Source organism: Gadus macrocephalus, chromosome 7 (assembly GCF_031168955.1).
Source record: "Gadus macrocephalus chromosome 7, ASM3116895v1".
Classification (NCBI taxonomy): Eukaryota; Metazoa; Chordata; class Actinopteri; order Gadiformes; family Gadidae; genus Gadus; species Gadus macrocephalus.
This window is the reverse complement of record NC_082388.1, coordinates 10168201-10195940: the sequence shown is the minus strand read 5'-3', so window position 1 is coordinate 10195940 and position 27740 is coordinate 10168201. Positions and strand designations below refer to the sequence as shown.

General features: G+C 47.1%; 2 protein-coding genes across 7 annotated transcripts in view; one reads left to right on the top strand and one right to left on the bottom strand.

Moving 5' to 3' along the window:
• Positions 1 to 571: 571 nt before the first annotated feature.
• On the bottom strand, positions 572 to 24019 carry LOC132461465 (dual specificity protein kinase CLK4-like). 5 transcript variants are annotated; one of them, XM_060056560.1, is made up of 14 exons: positions 23858 to 24019; positions 22024 to 22204; positions 7856 to 7983; positions 7252 to 7472; positions 6608 to 6695; positions 5813 to 5879; positions 5607 to 5720; positions 5247 to 5413; positions 3170 to 3264; positions 2933 to 3062; positions 2409 to 2491; positions 2236 to 2315; positions 1966 to 2056; positions 572 to 1846 (listed from the first exon to the last, which is right to left on the bottom strand). In XM_060056560.1, the coding sequence occupies exons 2-14, from the start codon at positions 22200 to 22202 to the stop codon at positions 1697 to 1699; spliced, it is 1593 nt and encodes a 530-aa protein (XP_059912543.1). In that variant the 5' UTR covers positions 22203 to 22204; positions 23858 to 24019; the 3' UTR covers positions 572 to 1696. The 5 variants fall into 5 exon arrangements, with proteins under 5 accessions (XP_059912543.1, XP_059912546.1, XP_059912548.1 ...); XM_060056563.1 differs by having other exon boundaries at positions 7348 to 7472; XM_060056565.1 differs by lacking the exons at positions 22024 to 22204; positions 23858 to 24019 and adding an exon at positions 8968 to 9347.
• Positions 24020 to 27067: 3048 nt separating this feature from the next.
• The window catches only part of si:ch211-247j9.1 (rho GTPase-activating protein 22), a 9492-nt gene continuing 8819 nt past the window's right edge, over positions 27068 to 27740 (top strand). For both annotated transcript variants that reach the window (XM_060056559.1, XM_060056558.1), the window contains exon 1: positions 27068 to 27740. This exon is cut by the window's right edge and continues 658 nt beyond it. The gene's annotated coding sequence lies outside the window, so the exon portion shown is untranslated.

Sequence of the window (27740 nt, the reverse complement as noted above, 5' to 3'; positions counted from 1 at the left end):
AGTTCATGTTAACTAAGGTATTCATTCACAGGCCGACATTATTCAATAGCTTTAGGGTAAATCCACAAACCCTGACCCCTAAGCTTATTACTTCATTTACTTATTTTAATGAATGTCCCATAATAAACCCTTATTGTAAAGTGTTACCAATAGCGGTATCTAAAATCTCGCTACTACAATGTCATTCCTTAAGGAGTGCGTAGGACTACACACCTGTACGCCTGTCCTTTGCATGGTGTGCTGGGCTCCCAGAGGTTTTTAGAAGTCTGAAACAGCAATGACGTCAGATCGGCTGCGAAGCGCTGCATAGTGCCTACCGTCCCTATCTAGACTGGGATATCTCTTTACCAGGTAAGGGACCAGGTAACATCTAAAATCTTGAAATGTTTCCTTGAAATGGACATAGGCTACTATACTAAACTATAATCATCACTATCGAGCTGATTATTGAGTTCAACCATAGGTTTCCAACCCCAATGTTCACCTTGTGTCTAGTGCTTAAAATATCCCCTGTATCAGAAGCCAATGAAGAAAAACCGAGTTTACCTGTAAAAATAATACAAAACAAACATTTCAACATAATAAATATTTTTATTTTCAAACTCAAACTTCAGAACTCAGCCCCAAAGATCAATCTTTTTTAATAAGGTATATAAATAAGTTGCCTTAATAGGCAGACCTGAGTTATACACAAACAGAGTTTCCTTTAAAGGACTGCAGCAATTCTCCCAACCATGTTAGGAGAGGATGACCAAAGAAACAATCAATATAAATTAACAGACCTCAAACCCTGACATCTTAAAATTCACCCTGAACACTGATGTTGGCTAACCCTGCCCTCGTCAGTAGTAACTCATAATATTTAATAAAAACATAACGCTAGAAAATATTGCTGTGTAGAAATGCACAGAAACACGTAAAAAAATGGATTGTCTACCAATATTGAAGAAAAAAGGACCATACTTCGGTTTGACCCTGCAAACTCAAGGATTAGCATTTTGAGCAAAATCCCCTGTGCTTTTCGCTGGTGAGCATACTGGTTTAGGAGCTGTTGTCTACTGAGGAAAGTCAGTCATGTAAACAGTACAGCTTCAACTGGTCTATTGACGACGCCGGTTGAGCCCGTGGCCAGACGAGGTGTATTTAAGGCCCAATCCCATTTCTACCCCTTACTCTTTCCCCTTACCTTGTTCCCCCTTGTTCTGAAGGGGTAAGGGGAAGGGGTAAGGGGTAGAAATGGGATTGGGCCTAAACCTCAGCCACTCAGTGTCGCTGTACACCCTGAGATAAGTCTCATAAAGACTCTGGTATGACACTGAGGGCTGATACAGTCAAAACATCAGCACTCCTGGAGCACACACACTGAAACGCTGTTTAGCTTTGCCATGTTATTATAGCTTTGTGTAGCTGTGTGCATATGTCAGGTATGTGTGACCCACTCACAATAAAAATACTCGCTTTGAAAATCACTGCTTTCTCCAATAAACAGAATAGTTCATCTTAAAAACTCTAGAAGGAGTGTACACTCACCGAACTCTAGAAGGAGTGTACACTCAAACAAAAACCAAAAATATAAAAAAATTAAGCCAAACTGAAAACAAAAGTATATTGGTTCACCATGTGTGCGGGTGGGTATTTACCTGTACATGTTTGTGTGCATGTGTGTGTATGTATGTATTATACGCAGGTGTTTGCATCATGGGCAGCGCACCATCCTGAGGGGGGTGAAGAAGGGGTGCCAGAGGGCCTCCTCCATGGTGATGCGTCTGGAGACGTCGTACTCGAGCATGCTGCCGATCAGCTCAAACAGCTGCTGGTGCTCGGCACTCCTACTCTGCATGTACTGCTGCAAGAGGCCACACACACACACACACACACACACACACACACACACACACACAGAGGGTTAGAGCGGGGGCCAGCCGGGCCTCGTCCGAAGCATGGTGCAGGGTGCTGTGGCAGTACCTTCAGTGGTTTACAGTGCTTCCTGACGTAGCGGCCCGAGCTACTGTGTTCATCCCAGTCCAGACGCTCTCGCTCCACAAAGTGCCGCTTCCTGCACACGCACACACACATTTAAATATACGGGTGTGTTGAGTCAATACCATACTGTGTGTGTGTGTGTGTGTGTGTGTGTGTGTGTGTGTGTGTGTGTGTGTGTGTGTGTGTGTGTGTGTGTGTGTGTGTGTGTGTGTGTGTGTGTGTGTGTGTGTGTGTGTGTGTGTGTGTGTGTACCTGGTCTTGCTGAGGAGACTGGGAGGGATGGGGCCCAGGACTCTCTCCATCATGGCCAGGTGCTCTTTGCTGTCGTGGGTCTGGGAGACGAGGGATGGCGAGCGTGAGGTGTGTGGTTGGAACATAACGCGGGCGGCGAGTACGACGTGGGAGGGCGTGTTGTGTGTGTGTACCTGAAACACTGTCAGCCCCAGGTAGTACTCCATGAGGATACAGCCCAGGCTCCAGACGTCACAAGCCTGGTTCCAGCCAAGGTCTGAGAAACACCCACACACAAGTGAGTGAGTGAGTGAGTGAGTGAGTGAGTGGGTGAGTGGGTGACTGAGTGAGTGAGTGAGTGAGTGAGTGAGTGAGTGAGTGAGTGAGTGAGTGGCTGAGTGAGTGGGTGACTGAGTGAGTGGGTGACTGAGTGAGTGGGTGACTGAGTGAGTGGGTGACTGAGTGACTGAGTGAGTTACTGAGTGAGTGACTGAGTGAGTGAGTGAGTGAGTGAGTGACTGAGTGAGTGAGTGAGTGAGTGAGTGAGTGAGTGAGTGGGTGAGTGGGTGACTGAGTGAGTGGGTGACTGAGTGAGTGGGTGACTGAGTGAGTGGGTGACTGAGTGAGTGGGTGACTGAGTGAGTGGGTGACTGAGTGAGTGGGTGACTGAGTGACTGAGTGACTGAGTGACTGAGTGACTGAGTGACTGAGTGAGTACCTAGGATGACTTCAGGGGCCCGGTAATGGCGCGTTGACACCAGGGAAGGGTGGTGGTCGCGGTCGAAGGTTGCGTTGCCAAAGTCGACCACCTTCACGTCCAGGCTCTTCAGGGTCCTCTGGTCCCGCTTCTGTCCCCCCCACAGAGTCACACAGGACCCACCGTGAGACACCACGGCCTCCCCCCCCACACCGCCTCCCCCCAGGTTATATTTGCACTGCAAAGTGGGGGTCTTACCAGCCGGTCGTTGTACTCCATGTCGTAGTCGGAGCGCACAAAGAGAATGTTCTCCGGCTTCAGGTCTGTGTGTGTCACCTTGTTCCGATGAAGGACTACACACACACACACACACACACACACACACACACACACACACACACACACACACACACACACACACACACACACACACACACACACACTAGGTCAGAGACACAGACTTCAATCAATTTGTTTTGTGCCTGTGATGTACTTTAAATGTAGCAGTTTTATGCCAGAGTAAACGGTCTGTCCCTTTCTCTCTCAGGAGTGGGTACAACCTAGCATCATTCTCCCAGAATGAAAACCCTTACATCAGACACTCAATGTAATGGAGCGTGATCACGGGAAGACAGTCAGGCCGGCAAGTACCATGGAAGAGACAATGGGTATACTTTATTCTTATTGGGAAACATTCCCAAGGAAGGCCAAAACAAAGGATTTTAGGTCTGATATTAACAAAACAAAAGGCTGTCGTGAAGAGCGTTAAGGTGGAAGAATCCATGTTAATTTGAAAAACTCTATGGGGGGAAGTGGACATGGCTGGAAGAATGCAAGGCCACTAAAGGAATTTACACAATAAAGAAGTCAGAATGGACGTGGCCACAGTATCAGACTTTGTGTTCACAGAAGCAATACAACAAAAAAGTGGGACAGCGAGACACCTATAGTTGCAAGGCCTTAAGAATTAACTAGTGTATATACGAAGATACTAGAAACGCTAACTTTAGGGTTAAAACACTCCTACCAGAGTTGCACATCACATAATCCAACAAAACGACTAAAAATAAACAAAACCTTAAAAAATGACAAGCGAGACCACTCAACTTTACTTTACAGTGGGGGGGGGGGGGGGGGGGGGGGAGAGTCTTCAGTGAGGGTTTCAGTTCGCACGACTATTGTTTTGAACAGTATCACCAATGCATTATTTATCTTTATTTTTTGTACCTGATGGAAGTATGTTTTCTTTCCCTACAAGAGTTTTGTACTTTGTTAATGCATAATAATTAAAAAATATTTATAAAAAAAAAATATATATATACACCTATATATTTATTTTTTTATTGTACATTGGTAGTCAAGGCGGGGCCCTATTGTTGTTAAGGCGGCGGCCTTAACTATACAGTGCTGGGGGTAACACTGCTTTACTCTCTTTAAAGGAGCATTTCACTGGTGGAGGCATGAATATGTATTGAAATTGGGTCCTATATGTAGTCGAATAATAAAATAAAATTCTAATGTGGTGCCGTCTTGACTAAGAAAAGGCAGAAAGTGACTTTTTGGCGCTTGTGGATTGAAGACAACAACTCCCACCATACACGGCCGCAGCAGCCGCAGCCGCCTCCTGTTCCTCTATCAGATTCAGCTGATAGAGGAACAGGAGGCTGCTTGTCGCTATATTGCGGCTTGTAGAGGTAGCCACGAACATCTGATTCGAGCATCAGATCTTCAAAATCCCCATCTTGTGTCAGATTCAGTACCTTCCGCCATTGTACTTCAGTTTTATCAACAGCCTCTGTTAGCTTAGCTTCAGACTCTGTGGATGTTAGTTTCTGGTGGTGAAGTCCCACCCACTGGCACTGCTCTAATAGGTCTGTAGCGTCAGTGGGTCCCACCCCCTATAGGGGGGTGGGAGTAGTGCTTGTAGTCTTACGAGAATCCTCCCCTCTTACACTTCCTATTTACTTCTACGCAATAATCGTCATATTGCGTCATCTTAAACAGGAAGTGTTGGAGATCGATACGGATCTCTCCAGTCTCTCCAGAAAATAAGGGAATGATGCACGACCATCCAAAAATATGAGTGGGTTTCTAACGATACAGAGCTTAATGGAAATGGGTGAAGTTTCCCTTTGATAAACCTGATTCCTCGTGCTGTGCTGGAGCAGCAGCACATTTCTGGGAACGACAATGCTGACCGTCAATGATAATCGTGTAAGAGGTTTCTAATTTGCTCGACACATTCAGGACATCCAGCCACACGTCCCATGATCGTAGTGAGCGGAAGAGGGTACGACGAGGGGGATGTTATTGGGGTGAAGGTGGCCGGACTCACAGCAGACTGCTCTGAAGATCTGGAAGGCCATGTGTCTGATGTGCTCCACTGTAAAGGGCAGGAAGTCGTTCTCCCTCAGGTAGTCGAAGGTGCTGAGGCCCAGTAGCTCAAACACAATGCAGATGTGCCCGTGATGGTCGAACCAGTCCAGCATTCTCACACACGCACTGAGAGAAAGAGAGAGAGAGAAAGAGAGCTCAGTCAGGAAGTATTCAGCGACCTGGAATTACATAAGTGTTCACATAGGCTTGCTTCTCTTGAAATATTATAAGATATTATATAAATGTATTTGCATATTTTGATCCATGGAGTAGAGTCCCACTACATTAATTACTGTGTCCTGAATCGTGGGAAACTCACAACGTGTGGTCGTCATCCAGGCTGTTGATCTCCCCCAGAACTGCGATCTCAGACTGGGCCGCTTCTCGGTAACGCTCAATGTTCTTCACGATCTTCAGAGCCACTCGTTCACTCCTGTTGCTCACACACGGACACACACGTCAGTACAAACGCACAGTGAGTGATTGACAGAGGGTGGGTTTGAGGTGGCAGTCCTTTAGACTTACTTGTTCCTGTCCAAGCACTCCACCACCTTTCCAAAGGCTCCCTCTCCCAGAGTAGAGACCACTTCATCTGGGTTGTGAGAGAGAGAGAGAGAGAGAGAGAGAGAGAGAGAGACAGAGACAGAGACAGAGACAGAGAGAGAGAGAGAGAGAGAGAGAGAGAGAAAGGCAGTTTTAGAGATAAATTTAGAGAGAGGTTCAGATAATTGGACAGCTAGATACCAACAGACTTAAGCTCTGGTCAGCTAAAACTGGCCTAAACTACCATTTTAGCTCATGGTCGGCAGGATCCAAGGTGGAACTCCTCATGACATTGACTCTTGTAAGGGCAGACAGAATCAGCCCTAACTGGAGGTGTTGATAGCAGAAGGGCAATCTTTGAGCTGCCTTAGCATCATTCAAAAACACGGTTTAAGAGAAATACATAATGAATCATGTCGTTTTAACCAGCTCCATACAAATTAAGTATTGTATTTTGTTACAAATTCATAATAAAAAAGAGCCATGTGTGAAGACATTTTTTTTCCCCACAAATAACTATGCATCCACTCGGGTAGCAAGTACCATGATCGATATGTAAAGCCAAGGACTACTCTGCAACACACAGCGTATTTGAGCCATTCTAACAATTTGATTGAATGCCCACCCATAATCAGTATGAAACTACATGTGTAGTTGCTGCTCTGTGTACACATTTAGCATTTTTCTATTAAAACCTCAAAGCCCAAAGGGATGACCGTAAGACAGGGCCAAAGTGGGCAGGAAAAGACACAACAGATTGAGGTGGGGTTTGTGTACATCGTTCATTGAGGAGGAGGCCGGCATCATAGACCAGGTGGCCCTCTCCGTCACCGCCACAACTCTTCCTCTTCGTCCCGCCACTCCGCTGTGTGCCGTCACCATCGTGGTCGTCGTCAACATCAGCAAACAGTACAACAACCGGCCAGGCAGATTACAGCCAGAAGAACGCCGCCATCGGTTGGGGGGGTTGGGGGGGTTGGGGGGGGGGGGGGGGGGGGGGGGGGTCGTCACCCAAGGACGGAGAGACAGAAACAGAGTCGGTGGGGCTGACAGAGGACATTATGGCGGCAGAGCGTTGGCGTTGGGATTGGCAAGAAGGGCGCGGCGGGAGTCATATTCAAACCCCTGACGAAGCCAAGCCGGGGGGGCGTACGGACGGCACAATGGGAAACACATCGGCAACGTTTTCAAAGACAACCTCAATGCAAGAAGCCACACTAAGCTAGCGACTTGGTCAAAAGGTTTCTCCAGCTAGAGACAGAATGGATGGGATAATGTAGGATCAAACCCGCTGGTTAAAATGATACCTAACGAGGTGTTTAGCGATTTAGAAAACCAACAAAAAACAGGCTAGTGGAAACGGAGTCATTTGGGGAAGAAAGCGATTAGGTAGCACGATGAAAAGGCAGAGCCCATCTTACCGAGTTGCTGTTTTGACTGCCGCTCCGACTGTTTACTCTGGAGCGTGTGTGCGAGTGTGTGCGTTGTGTGTGTGCGTGCGCAGAGGAGTGAGAAACCTTCTGCTGCGTGTGCACTGAGTGGAGGTGTGCGTCACTGTGGGCCAGTGTCTGGGGTCTGGTGGGCCCCCCTGTGTTAATGTTTGTCTCGGTCCGCTCGCTGTGGCAGACGGGGACCTCCATATCTAGCAGCAGGGAGACAGACACAGAGCAGAAAGCAGGACAGCCAGGTTCAATGTGTTCAATTGAATCGTCATGCAAGACATTAGCACGCAGGGCTCTCATGCAGGTCATGACCTAACAGTCCTTTGTCATAGAGGTGTAAAAAAACCACATTGTGTCATTTCGGGAACTCCAAAAAGACTGAACAAAAATAGGTCTAGACATTAACTAGACTATCATGTTTGAAAGTGTTTTGTACAACAAATCCTTCCCACATTGAAGAGTGCACTACGGTTGAAACGGCAGTATGTAACCTTGTGACCCTTTTACCACTAGCTTGAAAACCACCATATTCCTACCCCCTCCATATGCACTGATTGCTGCATAGACATCCATTGAGGACTACCTTTCCCATTGCCGGTTCTTATCAGGGTCCCCATGGCTCTTGTCCGGTCCCAAGCGCCGACTCCTCTGCGGGGTTCTCTGGCCTTGCTTTGCAGCGCCTGATGTGGCCTATTGGTATTCTGCCGGCAACTGCCCATAGAAACGAAGGATCAGAAAGCACAGGTTGATGAATGAAGATGGTTATTGAAACATCCTCATTAAACAGAACCAGATCCAGACATTGGAGGTGAGGACCAATCATTTTCATTGATTGATGTCCAAATATTTCCTCATGTGTCCTCATATGGACTAGATATTGTCACTTTGAAAATAGTTGTTTAGATGTAAAAAAAACGACAACATGCAATTATTCTCAAGTCTAGCCAAAATATTTCAGCAACCAATAATCAAGTACACATACATTTTACATTTACATTAGGGGCATTTAGCACACGCTTTTATCGAAAACGACTTACAATAAGTACATTTTTCAGAAGAAGAAGAAACAATATATGGCGGTGCATTAAGGATGTTGGTAGAACCAAGTGCAAAGCACTTCAAATCGCTAGGTTAACCCATTCCCCGAATACACCAAAGATAGCTAGGATAAGATGCTACACAATGCTAAGTACTATAACTAACTACGACGGACAATAAGTGTGTGCATTACGTGCCAGGACATACAACATACAATACGTGCGTGGGAGGGGGAGGGAGGCTACGCAGAGTCCAGGTGAACTCTGAACAGGTGAGTCTTGAGTCTTTTGCAGAGGCAAAACACAATTTCATACTATTGATTAGCTAATCAAGACATGCCAGACAAAAATGTATTTTTATTAGAAGATGAAAATCCTGGCAATTGACCCTATTCCACATACAATTTAGTACATGCCAAATCAATATCTACAATAACTAAATGTTATTGGAATAACTAAACGTCAGTTGCTGAATTAGTCAGCACTAATTAAACTGAGAATTAGCTTGTCCAATGATTACCAGTGTCCAATGATTATCGATTTGATAATCAGTCAAACTATGGTAATGTTAATCAATTCTTATTGTGTCAATAAATATAAAAAAATGAGAATAATGACAAAATGCACACAGTGCAATCCCACTACAATGAGGTACTACCAGCGCTGAAGAAGCTCTTCTTCTCACCACTTATGAGTGTGTTCCCCAGACGCCTACGACACGACGCCTTCGGTGGGCAATAACAAATCCAGCCTGGTAGGTCTGCTCTTGATGTGAAAGAAAACGTTTGTCCTCTTGTTCTACTGCCGTCACACACACATCCTCTATGCACTTTACCTCTCTGCATAAAAAAAAATGATGTAGAGGTTAAATCTTTTTTTTTTTTTTTGGACGACTGTTTGATTTAAGCGTGACGACCTCTCTGCTGACACTGCTATACATAGAGTGAACCCCGGGCACACTAGTGCTCTCCCATGTCCAGCTCTGCCCTGCCTTCAGAGAGGGGTGGGTCACATATCAGCCAGGACCCCCAATCTGTCCTGGATCATTCCACACTTACTCCAGTGAGGTAGGCTGTTGCTATGCAGGATGTGGGGGACAACAACGTGACGGGGAGATGACACAGAGTTGCACATAGAAGATATTTACATGAATTTTTGGCAATTTGGATAAACAAAGAAACTTTCATATGGAAACTGCCTCTCCATGGAGATGTTCCACGGCCAGACGGATTTAGAGAAGAGGCCAGGGTGGAAAGGTTGCCCGTGACGCCTGCAGTGAAACGGTGGGGGCGTTTTTGTTCCATTTAGGTATAGAGAAGACAAGGTGCCTCAGCGGGGACCACGTCTGCCGTGTCAACAGCTAGGGGCCTTCCGGTGCACCTGTCTCCGTCACTCCCTGCCGCGCCTCGACACGTCCCGGGGACGAGCGGCGTGCAGAACGTGCTGATAGGACCCTTATCCCACCCTTCTTCCTGTTATCATCGCCGCCTCGACGCCAGCTCTCGTTCCACCCTTGACCTTCTCTGCTCCCCCCCCCCCCCCCTCTTTCCCTTCCCTCATCCCTACCTTAAAAAGAAGCCCCAAAATAATGGTACATGTTGGTAGCCTTGTTGGGTGACTGCCGACAACTTGACTAGACGATGTCGCCATCCGTTTTTAATCTAATCCAATCCTCAACAGTAAGAGGGCCATATCATGTTGACTTCAAGAGAGGGGGAGTCGCCCATACTCCCGCCTCCTCTAATCAAATGCTAGACATCACAGAGTTAACATGAGCATCCCCCCTCATCACAGGAATGCCTGCAACGGAAACCCCATCCCGCACACACCCCTTAACCACGCCCACTGGAACCCCATGTTCTCTGCACACACGCACACACACACACACACACACACACACACACACACACACACACACACACACACACACACACACACACACACACACACACACACACACACACACACACACACACACACACACACACACACACACACACACACAGAGCGGTAAATCTGTGCTGAGAATGTCTCACTCCTAGCTGCCAACATGCAGGCCCGTTGTCACTCTGTTACCCGAGTTCTCTCACTCAGTGCACGCTGGGACCGGGGGGCAACACCACTGTTCCACAGCTCAATGACACCAACTAATACCCCCCCTGCCACAGTTCAACACCACAGCCTCACTATGTATCACTATTTTCATTAGATGATTTTTTTATAAAAATAGACCTGAAGTCTTTGTAAGCTCTTTTACAGATTTGCGACTACAGCAAATGTACGATCAAACAGAACAGGCACAATATGAAACATTATCAGCGTTTAGAATTGGCACTGCAGTCAAAATTACGGCCATACAATACAGCCATCACCTCCCCTGACTGGAGACTCAAGCAGGATGCCCGTTGGAGGTCTATCCACAACTAGTCTGTTTTGAAGATGACGAGCAACCACGAGTCCTACACAGTCAGTTGATCAGCTAATCTACACGTTTGCCATTTATTGAACACCAGTTCGTGTGGCAACTGTCTTCAAATCCATCCGGAGTCTGAGCCGTCTCCATCTTTCAAATGCATCTCCAAGGTGTACCCTCTTTATAGCACGGCTCGGATCAGAGAGCTTTTTCGACCAAAGGACGAGGATTTTTAGTTTGGTCCATTTGCTTCTATAGCTGCAGGACGCTGTGTTTGTGTGCCGATTTGTTTCATATCTGGTATCCTGGGCTGCTCAATAATAATGAATCATAACACACAGGCCAAAACAAAACAGTACAGAAGTTTAAAAAGAGAACATACCGTCTGTGACGTTGTTGTCGGTGAAGCAAGTATTTAAATTTAGCAATGTTCCTTAATCTCTCATGTCATATCATTGTCATGTTTTGGTACATTCAATTGGTTGCCTGTTGAACATGCAAGTCCACCTAATGCTTTGTGATGTAATAGTCAGTGTTACTGATGTGTGGGAGTGCTTTGTGCTGCATAGAGTTTACACAATTCACTCTATTATGTTACTCTTATAGAGGTGCTATCACTTGTGTAATGGTATGACTGACCAGGTGCCAGTTAGGTCAGGGCCTAAACATTTTTTTCCTAACATTAGCCTAGATTGTCTATTCAGACATAGACTGTGCGTGTACAAATCTGGTTCCCTATATAGTACACTACTTAATAACCACTATGCATCTTAATAGAAGTGTGCATTTAAGTGGTTTGTTTAGTGTGGGTGAATTGTGCGTGTATCAAGGGGCGTCTTCGGGGTGTGTCAACACATAACTGCAATAGTGGATCACTAGTCCTGTACCATATGTTCCAGAATGTACAGTTACAAGTCCTGCTATTCCTGTACCAAGCATGTAAAACGGTGTTCTGTCCAAGAGAGGCCCTGTTCCATATGGGCTGGTAGCAGTAGCGAAACGCATGGCAGCAGACAAATCAAAACACCCACAGTAAAGCTTTAGCTATTTGTTTTTTTATCGCGATAGTTGGTGGAGTTGAAATGCCTTTCAAAAGCTTTGGTTTTCTGAACAAATTTAAGCTCTGGTGTGGGTCTTCCTGTTATTTACTCCAACGTTTTTACCAAAAGTTAACCTAGAAAACGGTGTAGATAACAACTAGAACAAAAATTCCTCACTAGCGGTTACCCATAACGTTCCAAGACGAATTGAATAGGCCGATTTGAAGGGTTTATCTACTCAGAAACATATTTGTTAAGATAAATGAATGAATGAATAAAATACAATTAGAATATCTAGAATCTCAGTCTGTGATAGCCAGCACACTGTTCTTTACTGGGGCGTGATGGCACGGTGGCATCAACGCTGGACTTGACCAGCTGGTGAGGAAGGCCGGCTCTCTTGTGGGGCTAGAGCTGGCCAGTCTGGAGGCAGTGGTGAAGAGGAGGATGAGGGACCAATTCAACTCAGTCCTAGGTCACCCCTCCCATCCCCTCTATGTTAGCTGTGGCACATGGCACCTTCAAACACAGATACATCTCCCCCAGATGCAAGATGCTTCTAGCGCTCCTTTGTGCCGGCAGCCATGAGGCTGTACAACAAAATACATATGCGTGTACGTGTGTTTATGTATGTGTGTTGTGGTGGCCCAGCCGCTGAGCAGTGCCCCACATGGCCACGGGGTGGCCACAAAGGCAGGCAAAGGCAGCCAAGGGGTGTGGTTCTGGATGGGAGGTACTACTCAGCTTACCCTGCACAGGTGCGCTGAGTTAGCCCTGCAATCAGAGGGCCCTTTTTAACTCCACCAGAACAGGCTGAAGACAGACTGGCTGGAGGAGCGTGTGGAGACCAGAGACACGTTAGGCCAGTCTCGTGGTAAGAGGCCTGTGGCCAACCCTCTTGATCACTCCAAAACTAACCAAGGAAGTTACGTTCAAGTGGACCGAAGAGCTGTTGTGTCGGTGTCTGTGTATTGTGTCGTGCTGGATCCCGACCGGAGGCCTGCAGATCAAGAGGAACCCCAACGACTCGAAGAGGAACCCCAAGTCGAGCTGGGGCGAAGAGGTCAGTGGCAGGGACCATAGACCCCACTAACCTTGGACTATCTTTCTCTCTCTCTCTCTGGCCCCACCCCAGGAAGAGCCAGAAAGGGCACCCTGACGACAGCCGCCAACCCGGTGAAGATTTGAGTTGCCTTTTGCCCCCTCCCTTTTCCCCTGCACCTTTTTTATAAATAAATGACTTAAGTTGATTTCACCACAACCCCCGCTTCCGCCTGTTCTGTTCTGATTGGTGATCCCACTGTTGTACCTCAGAGACCAGGCGCCCACATATGGTGGAGAATGCAGGCAGTCTGAGTCCTCGCTATCAGTGGGTGAACCGATCGGAATAGGATAAAAAAAAACAAAAAAAAAAAAAAACGATATATATTCTTTTTGAACATGGAAGAAACCATGAGAGCGATCTTGGAAACCCAAGCCACGCTGCAGTCAGCTGTAGCTGAGTTGTGCAGGGTAAGCGGAAGACAAGAGCGACGACCACGAGATGTGCTGACCAAGCAGACGCCGGATGATGACGTAGAGACGTATATTGCCTTGTTTGAAAGGACTGCAACAAGGGAGAACTGGCCAAGAGCAGAATGGGCGAACAACCTAATGCCCTTCTTGACTGGGGAAGCTCAGAAAGCCTGTCGGGACCTTTCCGTTGCAGATGCCATGAACTATGATACGGTCAAGGTTGCCATCCTGGCTCAGTATGGACTTAGCCTTCCTGCACGGGCCCAGCGTGTGCATGAATGGAGCTATGACCCTGCGGTTCCAGTCCGGGCCCAGGTAACGACACTGGTCCGTCATACCAAGAGCTGGCTGGAGGAAGCTGCAGGGCCACCAATAGTGGACCGTGTTGTGATTGACCGGTGCCTCCGGGGACTGCCAAACGACGCCAAGAGGTATGTCGCCCAGCAGGGGGCTCCAAGTGTGGACAGATTAATAGCCTTGCTGGAGAACCACAGGGTGATGGGTAGCATGATGCGATCAGAAAGTGTCATGCATACTAACTTTAAAGCCAACAGAGGGAAAGAGACCAGTGGCAAAGCTGTGAACACGCCAACAGCCCGGACACCGACTGGCTGGACCAGACAGACGGAGAGGCGAGAACCAATGCCTCCTCCTCGCCCACGTTGCTATTCCTGTGGCCAGGAGGGACACCTAGCCAGAGAGTGTCCGGACCGGGATGAACCGATGCCTACGGCCGCATCTACGGGTGGTAAGGGCTTCTTCAGCCAGTCCCTAACTACCTGTTGGGCCCACCAGGGGGCCCCAGCCCCAAAGTGTCCTGTTAAGATAGGTGGGAGAGACACAGAAGCACTCCTAGACTCCGGAAGCATGGTTTCTCTAATCAGACCGCAGTTTGCTAGTGACACCTGGGGAGAAGAGATCTCCGTCTCCTGCATCCATGGAGACACCCGGAAGTATCCCACCTCGGAGGTCCAGGTTATTACTCCCCACGGACCATTCACTCTGCGGGTCGGGGTTGTAGAGCAACTGCCGGTGCCAGTGCTTTTCGGCCGAGACAGCCCGCTCTTCTCCCACTACTGGCCGGAGAAATTGAGGAACCGGAAAAGGCGAATCCGAAGACGCCCGGTTGGGACGAAGGCCTCCGCCACCCACCAGGCTTGTGCCGCCGTGTCACCCGATGGCAGCCCTGCGGAATCCAGCGATGATGAAGTGAATAGGCCCCTCCATAGGCAAAGTACAGAAACAGATCCTGGACGTGCAGCTGAGGAGCAGGAGCCCCTGGAAGAGATACAGTCGGATGAGGTATTCTCAGAGTTCCCCCAAGTCGAGGTGGATGAAACTCTCAGGCCTGGACGATTCGGCTCAGCCCAGCTGCAGGATCTCAACCTGACCCAAGCCTGGAGGGATGTCCGAGTGATCGAGGGTCAAAACCAGGATGGGGTGAGTCAAGTGTCTTTTCCCCATTTCATGGTTAAAAATAAGCTGCTGTACCGAGTAACAAGAAAAGACTCTGAAATCTGTGAACAGTTGCTTGTCCCCAGGGAATATGTCACCAAAGTGTTGTACCTAGCACACTCCCACCTACTAGGGGCGCATTTAGGGAGAGAAAAGACCTATGACCGTGTCCTCAGCCGCTTCTACTGGCCGGGGGTCAAGAGAGCCGTGGAGGAATACTGTCGACACTGTGGAGAGTGTCAAATCAACTCCCCTAAGGTAGCGTACCGAAATCCCTTAATACCCCTTCCAATCATTGAAACCCCCTTTAGTAGGATTGGCATGGACATTGTCGGACCCCTCCCGAAGTCTAGCAGCGGCCACCGCTATATCTTAGTCATTCTGGATTACGCCACGCGGTATCCAGAGGCAATTCCCCTACGCTCGGCAACAGGAAGGGCGGTCGCCCGGGAAATGTTCCTGCTCTTCAGTAGAGTGGGATTGCCTGAGGAAATCCTTACAGACCAGGGATCCTGCTTTATGTCTGGGGTGATGAAAAGACTGTGCCAAAGTCTGAAGGTGAGGCAAATTAAAACCTCTGTCTACCACCCTCAGACAGATGGACTCGTGGAAAGGTTCAATCAAACCCTCAAGCACATGCTGCGCAAGGTTGTAGAGGTGGATGGTAAGAATTGGGACCAGCTGCTGCCTCATGTCCTTTTCTCCATACGTGAAGTTCCCCAGGGTTCCACTGGATTTTCACCATTCAAACTATTGTACGGACGGAGACCCCGGGGCATGCTGGATGTGGCCAAGGAAGCCTGGGAGCAGCAGCCATCCCCCCAGCGCAGTGTCGTGGAGCACGTGGAGCAGATGCACCACCGAATGACCCAGGTGTGGCCCTTGGTTCGTGAACACATGCAGCAAGCCCAGGCACAACAGGCACGGGTGTACAATCGAGGAGCCCAGGTGAGAGAGTTCGAACCAGGACACAAAGTGATGGTCTTGGTCCCCACGAATGCCTGCAAGTTTTTAGCCAAATGGCAAGGACCTTATGAGATAATGGAACGAATGGGACCAGTGAACTACAGGATACGACAGGTTGGCCGACGGAAAGGCAAGCAAATTTATCACGTAAACTTACTGAAGCCATGGCATGAACCTCCCCCTGTCCCCTCCAATGTCTTCAGTGCCAACCTGTCTCCCCAGAGTCTACCGCCAGTGAAAATGGGCGATCAGCTGTCGTCCAGACAGGTACAGGCCCTCGGAGAACTGCTCGCCAGGAGCAAAGATGTCTTCTCTGAGACCCCAGGGAGGACAACAGTCATCGCCCATGACATTGAAACCGAGCCGGGAAAGACAGTAAGACTTCGACCGTATCGAATCCCGGAGGCCAGACGAGAAGCCATCAGAGAGGAGGTGAGGAAAATGCTTGACCTTGGGGTCGTGGAAGAGTCCCACAGTGCCTGGTCCAGTCCTATAGTCCTTGTTGGGAAGCCCGACGGTAGCATTAGGTTCTGCAATGACTATAGAAAACTGAACGAGATCTCTCTATTCGACACTTATCCTATGCCCCGTGTGGATGAGCTGGTCGAAAGGTTAGGACCTGCCTGGTTCATCTCTACATTAGACTTAACCAAGGGGTATTGGCAGGTGCCACTAACGCCACAAGCGAAACCGAAGACGGCGTTCTCGACACCAGACGGGGCCTTCCAGTACCGGGTCCTCCCATTTGGACTTCATGGGGCCCCGGCAACTTTCCAGAGGCTCATGGACAAGGTGCTACGACCACATCGGGACTATGCAGCAGCTTACATCGATGACATCATTATCCATAGCACGTCATGGGATATCCACCTCCGGCACCTAGAAGCTGTCATCCAGGCCTTGCGGGAAGCAGGGCTGACGGCCAACCCTAAAAAGTGTTCCCTGGCCCTGGAGGAGGCGAACTACCTTGGGTACACTGTGGGGCGAGGAAATGTCAAACCCCAAGAGAAGAAAGTCGATGCCATAGCAACCTGGCCCCAACCCCAGACGAAACGTCAGGTGAGGACCTTCCTAGGGTTAATGGGATATTATCGACAGTTCATTCCAAACTTTGCCTCCATAGCTGCCCCCCTGCATGAGCTGACAAGCAAGAGTGCACCAAACAAGGTGAAGTGGACGGACCAGACCGAGCAGGCCTTCAATCGTCTGAAGACGGCCCTGTGCAGCGAGACTGTGTTGCACACACCTGACTTCAGCAGGAGGTTTGTGCTACAGACAGACGCATCGGAGGTAGGGCTTGGGGCGGTCCTGTCCCAAATACACGACGGCATGGAATACCCGGTAACCTTTGTCAGCCGCAAACTACTACCACACGAGAGAAACTATGCAACCATAGAAAAGGAATGCCTGGCAGTTAAATGGGCCATGGAAAAATTACGTTATTACTTGCTAGGCCGCGAGTTTGCAATAGTAACTGACCACGCTCCATTGAAGTGGATGGCCCATAACAAAGACAAGAATGCCAGAATAACCCGTTGGTTTTTACACCTGCAGGACTTCAAGTTTACAGTGGAACACAGGGCAGGGAAGCTTCATGGGAACGCTGATGCCATGTCGAGAAGGGATGATTGCTGTTGGTCTGTCGCTCCCCACCGAGGTTCAGAGCTGAGGGTGGGGGTATGTGGTGGCCCAGCCGCTGAGCAGTGCCCCACATGGCCATGGGGTGGCCACAAAGGCAGGCAAAGGCAGCCAAGGGGTGTGGTTCTGGATGGGAGGTACTACTCAGCTTACCCTGCACAGGTGCGCTGAGTTAGCCCTGAAATCAGAGGGCCCTTTTTAACTCCACCAGAACAGGCTGAAGACAGACTGGCTGGAGGAGCGTGTGGAGACCAGAGACACGTTAGGCCAGTCTCGTGGTAAGAGGCCTGTGGCCAACCCTCTTGATCACTCCAAAACTAACCAAGGAAGTTACGTTCAAGTGGACCGAGGGGTGTTGTGTCGGTGTGTGTGTATTGTGTCGTGCTGGATCCCGACCGGAGGCCTGCAGATCAAGAGGAACCCCAACGACTCGAAGAGGAACCCCAAGTCGAGCTGGGGCGAAGAGGTCAGTGGCAGGGACCATAGACCCCACTAACCTTGGACTATCTTTCTCTCTCTCTCTGGCCCCACCCCAGGAAGAGCCAGAAAGGGCACCCTGACGACAGCCGCCAACCCGGTGAAGATTTGAGTTGCCTTTTGCCCCCTCCCTTTTCCCCTGCACCTTTTTTATAAATAAATGACTTAAGTTGATTTCACCGCAACCCCCGCTTCCGCCTGTTCTGTTCTGATTGGTGATCCCACTGTTGTACCTCAGAGACCAGGCGCCCACAGTGTACACACACACACACACACACACACACACACACACACACACACACACACACACACACACACACACACACACACACGTACACGTATATTACAGTTGATCACTTCTCTTTGTTTTCTTACATTTACACACTTTAATATACTGTCACTGGGCCACTTTATAATGTATACTATACGGTTTGCTCTGTCTGTTCTGTTTGCCCTGTTTGTTCTGTTAGTTCTTTTTGTATCTATTTCGTCTTGAGGTCTTCCAATGCTGCTGTGCTGTAACAAAGGAATTTCCTCTTATCTTAGGTCGGTTCCCCTCTGGTCGGTAGTATGTTACAGGTACTTTATAGAACAGTATCTGGCCCATTGGCTAGCCCTAATTTCATCCCTTAATTCTTGAACAGCTTTCCATTTTATTGTAAATCTTGCTTTAGCAAGTTTGTGTAGGTTTCCTGTGAACCAATCAATTGAGTCATCTCGAGACAGCTCCTTTCATCTGAGGCACAGGTAGAAAGCTGTAGTCCTAATTCCAATTATTTGAATAGTTGGATCTTTGGAGGGGCTGGGGGGTGGGGGGGTTAATAATGAAAGTAATTATCAGCTGCTTCTATTTTGAGAAAAAAAATTCCAAAAACCTGTACCTACTAATAATAACTGGGTTGGTCATTTACTAAACAAGAAATGAGCAGGTAGCAATGTCAGTTGATGACAATCCGTCACACACAAGTGCCAGTGTGATTTCTGTGCGGGTGACTAGCAGTGCGTTGCCCAATCTTCAAACCACTTGTTTGCTTTGTGTTCATCATTGGAAGTAGGCATACTCTCAAACTATGAAAGCTGCGTGTCTTCGGTAACCTTAAATGGGTGATATCATGCTTTTTCGACAATTCCCTTTACTTTAGACTGTTATTATGAGACATATGTATACATTTTTTGCGTCTGCTAAACTAGATAAATCTAAGTCCGAGCCAGGAGTAGTCTTCGCCTCCACCGAGAACACCCCTCAATAAGTGTGCGAAACAGCCTTTTTGAGCTCAAACTTTACTTCGGTAAATTAGTGTGACCTCAGACTATGGGCAGGGCTGAAGTGCAGAAGTTCTGGCGACCCACAATGTCTACAACTTCTTGGGGTTGTGAATTTGCAGACACACGCGCGAAGCGTTCGACCAACCTAACCCTATTCTAGTAGCTGACCAATCACAGCAGACTGGGCTACTTGGGAGGGGGGCCTTAAAGCGACTTGATACTAAACACAAAGTTTTTGAAAGACGCTGAAATGGATTTTGCAGAGATTAACAGTGTGAGAATAATAAGGGGTATTTTTTAAATAAAGGCATGTAACCCTATTCTAGTTCTACCCCCAAATGCAATTACTAACGCTAAACAAGCATGATATGGGATCTTTAAAAGGAGAAATTATAAGCTGATAAACATGCAATTCTGCAGCGGTTGACTTTGCTGGCTGTAAATCAGACAGGAAATGATACTCACTATGAATTTACATGGGTTGTCAGTCCGCGCCTCAGTATGAAAAGTATATGATGAGAATAAAGTGTGTACTATGAGAGGTCACGGTACCGTGTGTCAGGCACAAAAAGGTTCCTGTTGTCCAGGTACTAAGTATGCTAGTACTCATTAAATAATATGGCAAGGGCTCCTTCGTGCCATGTACTAAGTGTATTACCAACTACTATGTGTATTACACCAAAGTTCCTATCACCCGAAACATTTCGATTTAGCAAGAAGAATGAATGATGGATGTAATGCATCACATGAATTATTTCATTCAAAAGGTTAAATGCCTAAATCTTATCACTATTTTGGGTATTGTTCGTTATCGTTAAGTGAAGCCGAAATGCCCGCTGAAAAGAGGCGGATTCAGGAGAGAGAGAGACAACTCTAGGAGGCAGCAAAGAGGAGCACATCACTGCAGGGTTGGCTACGAAAAAGGAAACCAGCAGGTGAGACAGAGACTTGGCATTTTGATAAAGCAGACACTGTGTAGGCTAATTGATTAATTAATCAGACTCATATTTTAGCCTACTAATGGCAATTCTTCATAATTCCATTACATTTAAGATGAGGAGCAGCCACAAGCCTCCAGACACGAGGACAATGTGGACCAGGAGGCACATAGGGCAGGTAGGCCTAAGTGCTGATCACCCAATATGAGATGAGAGGACCATGCTAGAAAGTACAGGGTTAAAGAGCCTTCTCAGTCTTCATATAGCCTGTGAGGTTTTTATTTTTTGGGGGGGGGTGCCCGTTTTTCAGGTCAGAGCAACTGCCCCTCAAGATTCCTGTGCACGTCCCTGGCCCCTGTACTCTTTTTGTCAGGAATGTAGACCATCGACATTCCTGGTGTCTCAGTGCTCTGTGTGTACAACGGGGTCCTGGTGTCTCAGTTATAAGGGTGTACTACGGGGCCCTGGTGTCTCAGTGATAAGTGTGTACAACGGGGTCCTGGTGTCTCAGTGATAAGTGTGTACAACGGGGTCCTGGTGTCTCAGTGATAAGTGTGTACAACGGGGTCCTGGTGTCTCAGTGATAAGTGTGTACAACGGGGTCCTGGTGTCTCAGTGATAAGTGTGTACAACGGGGTCCTGGTGTCTCAGTGATAAGTGTGTACAACGGGGTCCTGGTGTCTCAGTGATAAGTGTGTACAACGGGGTCCTGGTGTCTCAGTGATAAGTGTGTACAACGGGGTCCTGGTGTCTCAGTGATAAGTGTGTACAACGGGGTCCTGGTGTCTCAGTGATAAGTGTGTACAACGGGGTCCTGGTGTTACGCGCCTCCCCTTTTGCTTCTTGTTCGGCTAATGACCGGCTAACTGATGATCATGTGCCAAACTCAAAATATCAGGCCACGCCTTTCAGTGATAAGTGTGTACAACAGGGTCCTGGTCTCTCAGTGATAAGTGTGTACAACAGGCAGGCCTGCATTAACCTGCCATTGTGCCCTGGGGCTGAGAGGTTTCGTAGGCCCCCTGAGACTGGATCTTACAATGAAGATGTGTAAATTATTTTCCAACGTTTTGCCGTGGTCAACGGGGGGGGGGGGGGGGACGACATTGTCTTGGGCTTACGCTGATCGGGGGGCTTATCATGGGCCAGTATATAAAGATAATAATAAAGATCTATATATTTTTACTGCAGCTCATGATAGGCCCCCTGGTCGTCGTAGGCCCTGGGGCTTCAGCCCAGGCAAGCCCGTGCATTAAGGCGGCCTTGACAACAGGCTCCTGGTGTCTCAGTGCTAACTAAGTGTGTTCAACAGGGTCCTGGTGTCTCAGTGCTCACTAATGCCGCTTTTCCACTGCATGGTACCAGCTCGACTCGACTCAGCTCGCATTTTTGGCGTTTCCACCGCGAAAACATGGTATCTGGTACCTGAAGTGGCTGCTTTTTTCTAGTACCGCCTCGCTCTAGGTTCCAAGCGAGCTGAGCCGATGCTAAAAGGTGACGTCGGCAGACGGCCGGCCACTGATTGGCCAGAGAGTGTGACAAAGTCACGAGAGCGACATGGCCACCATGCTGGTAACAGCCATAGCAGCGGCGCAGCCAACATATTCCACTTCTTCAACTTCTTCAACATGCCAGCTAATAATACGAACACGAATACCATCGCATCGATGTCCTCCATTGTTGTTATGTGGGTTCTGTCCATGTGTGGGTTGAGTAGGTGTTGTTTGCGTCGCGTACAAAAATACGTCACGGCCCTTTCGCGCAGCCGACCCCGCCCACGTCCAGGAGGTACTATTTGCGGTGGAAAACGACCCGTGCTGCTACCGTGTCGAGTCGTGTCGAGTCGTGTCGAGTTGAGTCGAGCTACATGTGCGGTGGAAAAGCGGCATAAGTGGGTTCAACCTGGTGTCTCAGTGCTCACTAAGTGTATGCAACCTGGTGTCTCAGTGCTCACTAAGTGGGTTCAACCTGGTGTCTCAGTGCTCACTAAGTGTATACTGTCTCACCGTTCGTAGGTCTTGCCGTGATGGTTCTTCCTGGGGCACGTATCCTTGAGCTCTGCCTCCTCCACTGGACTGCTTCGGCGGGGCCGTTTGGTGGTCTGGGCCTCCTCTTTCCTCTGCGAGCCGTATCCGTCCTCCACCCATTCCTCCTCAGGGGAATGCTGGCGCTTTGAGCGCCGCATATCTGCCAAACAAGGAGTGAGACAAATTGTTCCCACGGTGCACCATAAAACACTATCCCCAGTTAAAAAACTCAAGTAGGCAGTCAAGTACAGACCGAGGACTCCTGGTCAGACAACCTTCCCCCTTCTGTGTTTTTGCAGAGGGGTGGTGGTGTGGGAATGAGATATATACTTGGGCTTCTTATAGGAATATTATATCAGTATAAGATACTATTAAGAAACCGTTTCAATATAAGTACATTGAATACAATAATCATATGTGTATTGATATATGTCTGTACTAGTGAGTCCGGACACATTAGTGTGATTCTTGTTTGTGTCCACTAAAAAAAGGGTTTAAAAAGCAAGGGTTTGAGATGAAGAGGAAGGAATCTGCAAATTAATCTACACTAAAGAACAAATGGTTGGTTTACATGTTAACCCCCTGAAGGGTTTGGTGTCTCTGTCTCCACAGGCCTGGATGTGTTTGTCAACAGTACCAAAAATCAAGGTCATGGGTGGCGTGGCTGGAGGGCGAGGTGCCGAGTGGTGGACTTCAGCACTCTCATGCAGTCGACATGCAATGGAGATGGTGTACTCTCAAGATCACAACGCTTTCAAGATTTGATGCGAACAAACGTAAACCTTCCAATGTAGTATCCTACGCATTATCCTAAGTATTCAGTTAACTTGTCCTCTTGGAAAACCAAAATGATAACTTGTGGCTACGCATCGAAAGAAGCTTCAAAAGGAACTTTCTGTGTAGCTTCGTCGGTTTTAAAAATGGAAAAACCACAGTGGATAAAAGTATCGACACAATAAATGCAATAAAATATAAATTCTCTGCACGAATCTGCAGACGTAAAAGAATGTTATATAGTGTATTACTAATGTTATTAACGTTAATTAACGTAAATGATATAATGTATTATTGACGTTAGTGACGTTAATATTAAAAATACACTATAGTATTACCGTTACTAACGTTAATACTAGTGTATTATTAACGATACGAACATTACTTCTAGCCAGGGGAAAGGTTGGAGACGTCAATGATCAGAAAAGCCACTGCATTGTAAGCAATTTGTTGCGGATAAAGTAGAGCACTTATACACATTAGCCAAAATTATATTTAATTATGAGTGTATGGAGGTAAATTAACACATAACCCATGATTCAAACCCTCCACACACACACACACACACACACACACACACACACACACACACACACACACACACACACACACACACACACACACACACACACACACACACACACACACACACACACACACACACACACACACACACACACACACACACACACACACACACACACACACACACACACACACACACACACACACACACACACACACACACACCTGGCAGAGAACACCAGCCGGGTAGAGTCGCTCGACGCGCGAAGAGCACATGTTTCAGTGTGGTAAAACGCCCCGTTAAACAAAAAAAACTTCTTATGATCTTATCAAATAAAATGTGTTTATTCAAACCATTTTATTTTCAAACTATTTAATAAAAAACATGTACAACTATACCGGGGCCACAGGGAAAATGTCAAAACATTTGGTGTGGTATCGGTTTACTGCGGCTGTGACCGAATGAAACGCAACGTGGGCCATCATTCCCTCGTAAACATAAAAATATACTCACCTTTGGCCGTGGGCTATTTCAGCTTCTGAAATCAGATATTGTCCTTTTCCATAAACACGGACCCGTCTTTGGAGACCCCCGGCTGTCTGTTTACAATCCGCTCCACGACCGAAGGAAAGCCAACTGTTGTTGGTTCACGGCAGAACGACTTGCTTTACGGCTGCTTGTGTGGGTTTCTGGGATATGTGGTCCATTCTTACCAGATGGCCAAATATATACACTGCTGTCGTTCTATGATGCACATAGGTTCCAGTGAGGTTGTAGTTCATGTCCCTTGCCTTCCATACCACAAATCGGTGTCACTACAAATGTTATCGTTGCATGCGTTTTTCTCTGTATGCATTTTGTGGTGAACTGGAGATTGACTTTTTACCTTAATATAATCTCTATTCTTTGTTTAATCTTTATTGGAATACCTAGCCACTATTCAGAAAAATATATAACGTTTTATCATTGAAACAATTGAACTATATTTCAATACTACAATTAGGCTATTAGGGAAATATAATGTGACGTTACACTAACCATTTTAAATGAGAACAATTGAACACATTTAAAACGATTATACACATGGAAAATTACATACAATTGGATACCAACTTGTTGAAAATAAATTCAAAAAGTTAACACATTTCACTCGTTTTCAAGCTATCCTGCGAAGGGGTATTTGTAACTGCAATACAATTAATTTTTGTTATTATTTGCCAGGACATTATGATTGTTGAATGAAAATGTGTATTTTAAAAATCCTCACCAATATTAGGGTTAAGTTGAGTGTATTTGTGTGTGGTTTATTTCGGTAGCGGACCAGGATTTTGTAAATCATGTTTAATGAGTTCATAAATATCAAAATGATTATTTTTTTACTTTACTAATGCAAATCTATTGCTTTTGCAAAGCGCTTTTAGCCTGAGAATTGTAATAAACTGAATTAAATAGACATAATGACCTAACTTTCTCTGGTTAGTGGGGTCCATTTAGTCTCATTTTGATTAAACAAAGAAAGTAACGGATGCAATTGAAGAGAGAAGAGAGAGAGGGTCAGAGGGACAGAGAGACAAAGAGAGAGAGCGAGCCAGATAGAGAGCCAAAGACGGAGAGCGCGCAAGCGATGGGCCAATGAGTTTAACACACTTTCATACATGAGACAAGCAGCCGTGATGAATTACAGCGAGACAGCATGTGGACACAATAAAGATATAGGGTGGGCAAATTTAATTTGTATGAGAGCACACAAACAAACACACACACACTCAGGCACACACACACTCAGGCACACACGCAGGCACACACACACACACACACACACACACACACACACACACACACACACACACACACACACACACACACACACACACACACACACACACACACACACACACACACACACACCACACACATGCAGACACACAGACGGGAACAGACAGATTGATTTATAGACATGCAGCCACAGTCTTTATTAAGGCTTTATATCCATATGAAAACACATTTGATGCAGAATAAGTAATATTTATAACATGTTCTCTTATTTTAATAAATGCAATTGGATTATATGTGTCTCAAAGCAGTTGCATCTGTAAGCTGTTGTCTAACTTCAGTACAAAAAGGATTACCACGTATCACCATAACATATTACAATTATGATACTATGAAATCCTGGGTCGTTCCCTATGCACACTTCAGTCCATTACTGGTGGATCAACGAGAGCCCTGGCTTCTGCCTCTCTGCTCTGCTCTGCATGCGCACAAAGGCTCCCTGCAGATCTGCCCTGGTGGCAATCTGAGACCCCACACGCAGTGCAGCTCTAATCAGCTCTACACTAACCAAGGATCAACCTAACCACCGTAAAGCCAACCGTTGGACCGCACTTGCTTATAATATTGTATCCCCATACAGCTGTGAAGGGACACACTGAGCAGGCTAGTTGCATTGGGCTAACGGCTGGGAGGAAATGTATTTCTGTTAATTTGGATCAATTGAAGTATTGAGTAACTGTCACTATATATCATTAATCCGACCAGAGGAAAGAAAGAGAAAGAAAGAGATAAAGAGATAAAGGGAAAGACCCTGAAAGCATGTCTCGCTTTCAATGAGGGGTGGGTTGAATGATAATAAGATGATAAGATATATATATATATATATTTATCTCTGCATTGCTCTCTCTCTCTTTTTGTACATATATATAGATAGGGAGAGAGAGAGAGAGAGAGAGAGAGAGAGAGAGAGAGAGAGAGAGAGAGAGAGAGAGAGAGAGAGAGAGAGAGAGAGAGAGAGAGAGAGAGAGAGAGAGCTCCTTAAGGTTTTTCAATGATGTTAAAAAGTTAACATGCTTTTCTTGCTTTTATGTCCACTTGAATCATGGTGAGTGTAATGTGAGGGACCGGCGGGCACATTGCACATGCAGTCTGAGCTAGGACACATCACCAAATCCACCACTGTAGTCCTGGTCTCTCTCTCTCTATATCCCTCTTCCTCTGCCTCTCTCTCTCTGTCTCTGTCTCTGTCTGTCTCTGTCTGTCTGTTTGTCTGTCTGTCTCTGTGTGTGTGTGTGTGTGTGTGTGTGTGTGTGTGTGTCTCTCTCTCTCTCTCTCTCTCTCTCTCTCTCTCTCTCTCTCTCTCTCTCTCTCTCTCTCTCTCTCTCTCTCTCTCTCTCTCTCTCTCTCTCTCTCTCTCTCTCTCCCTCTCCCTCTATATCTCTCTCTCACTGGCAGCTGTGATTACTTTGTTAAAACAGTGCTGCGACGCAGAGAACCAATTTTCCTAATGCACAGTGCTCAGCTGGCACGCACGCACACACACACACACATGCACGCACACACACACGCACACATACAGACACACACACACACACACACACACACACACACACACACACACACACACACACACACACACACACACACACACACACACACACACACACACACACACACACACACACACACACATTCACACACAAATTCAGTGTCTTAAATCACCCTCACACAGTGAATCACACACACACACACACACACACACACACACACACACACACACACACACACACACACACACACACACACACACACACACACACACACACACACACACACACGCACACATACACTCACAGTATGGATATTGATGAGGTAAATGGGGATGGGGCAACGAGGGGGCAACATATATTGCTGGGAAACGCTGGAGCAAGAGAGAGGGAGAGAGGGAGAGAGGGAGAGGGAGAGAGATAGAAGGAGGGAGAGAGAGGGAGGGAGAGAGAGACATAGGGAGGAAGGGAGGGAGAGAGAGAGAGAATAAGGAAGAGGGTATAGTGGGACAACGTGAGAAGGACAAGACCCAGACAAAGGGAGAGAAAGTGTGAGAGAACCGAGCCGGGAAAGGGTTGAAGGAGGAGGTCCTGATGGAGGGAGAGGAGGGAGGCGGACCAGGCATCTAAGGTAGACAGTCAGAGAAGAAGAAAAACAGCCAACCTAACCGGGACAGTGCCAATTATGAGGAACAGCAAAGACACGAAGAAGAGAAAAGGCTTAATATCATGTTTTTCCCCCCCCCAAGGAGTTAAACCAGGAGCACTGAATCAAAGCTGACGGGTTGAGTTTGGGGTAGTGAGAGAGGAGGACACTTCAGGAAGGCCTGTGGATTTTAAATGTGAATGAGAGGAGGAGCGGTACCCTGAACCAATTATGAAAGGGGGATCTATGTTGCGTGGATAAAAATGTTCTCTGAATGCAACAGATACGGAGAAGGAGGAGGAAGACAGACAGTGACTCATTTTAAGGCTTCATCTCAACTTAAATCAGCAAGAAAATAACGACACCATTCATTTAGAGAGATGGAAAAGAGTGAAAGGTAGGAATAAGGTTAAAGAGAAATGGAGTGACA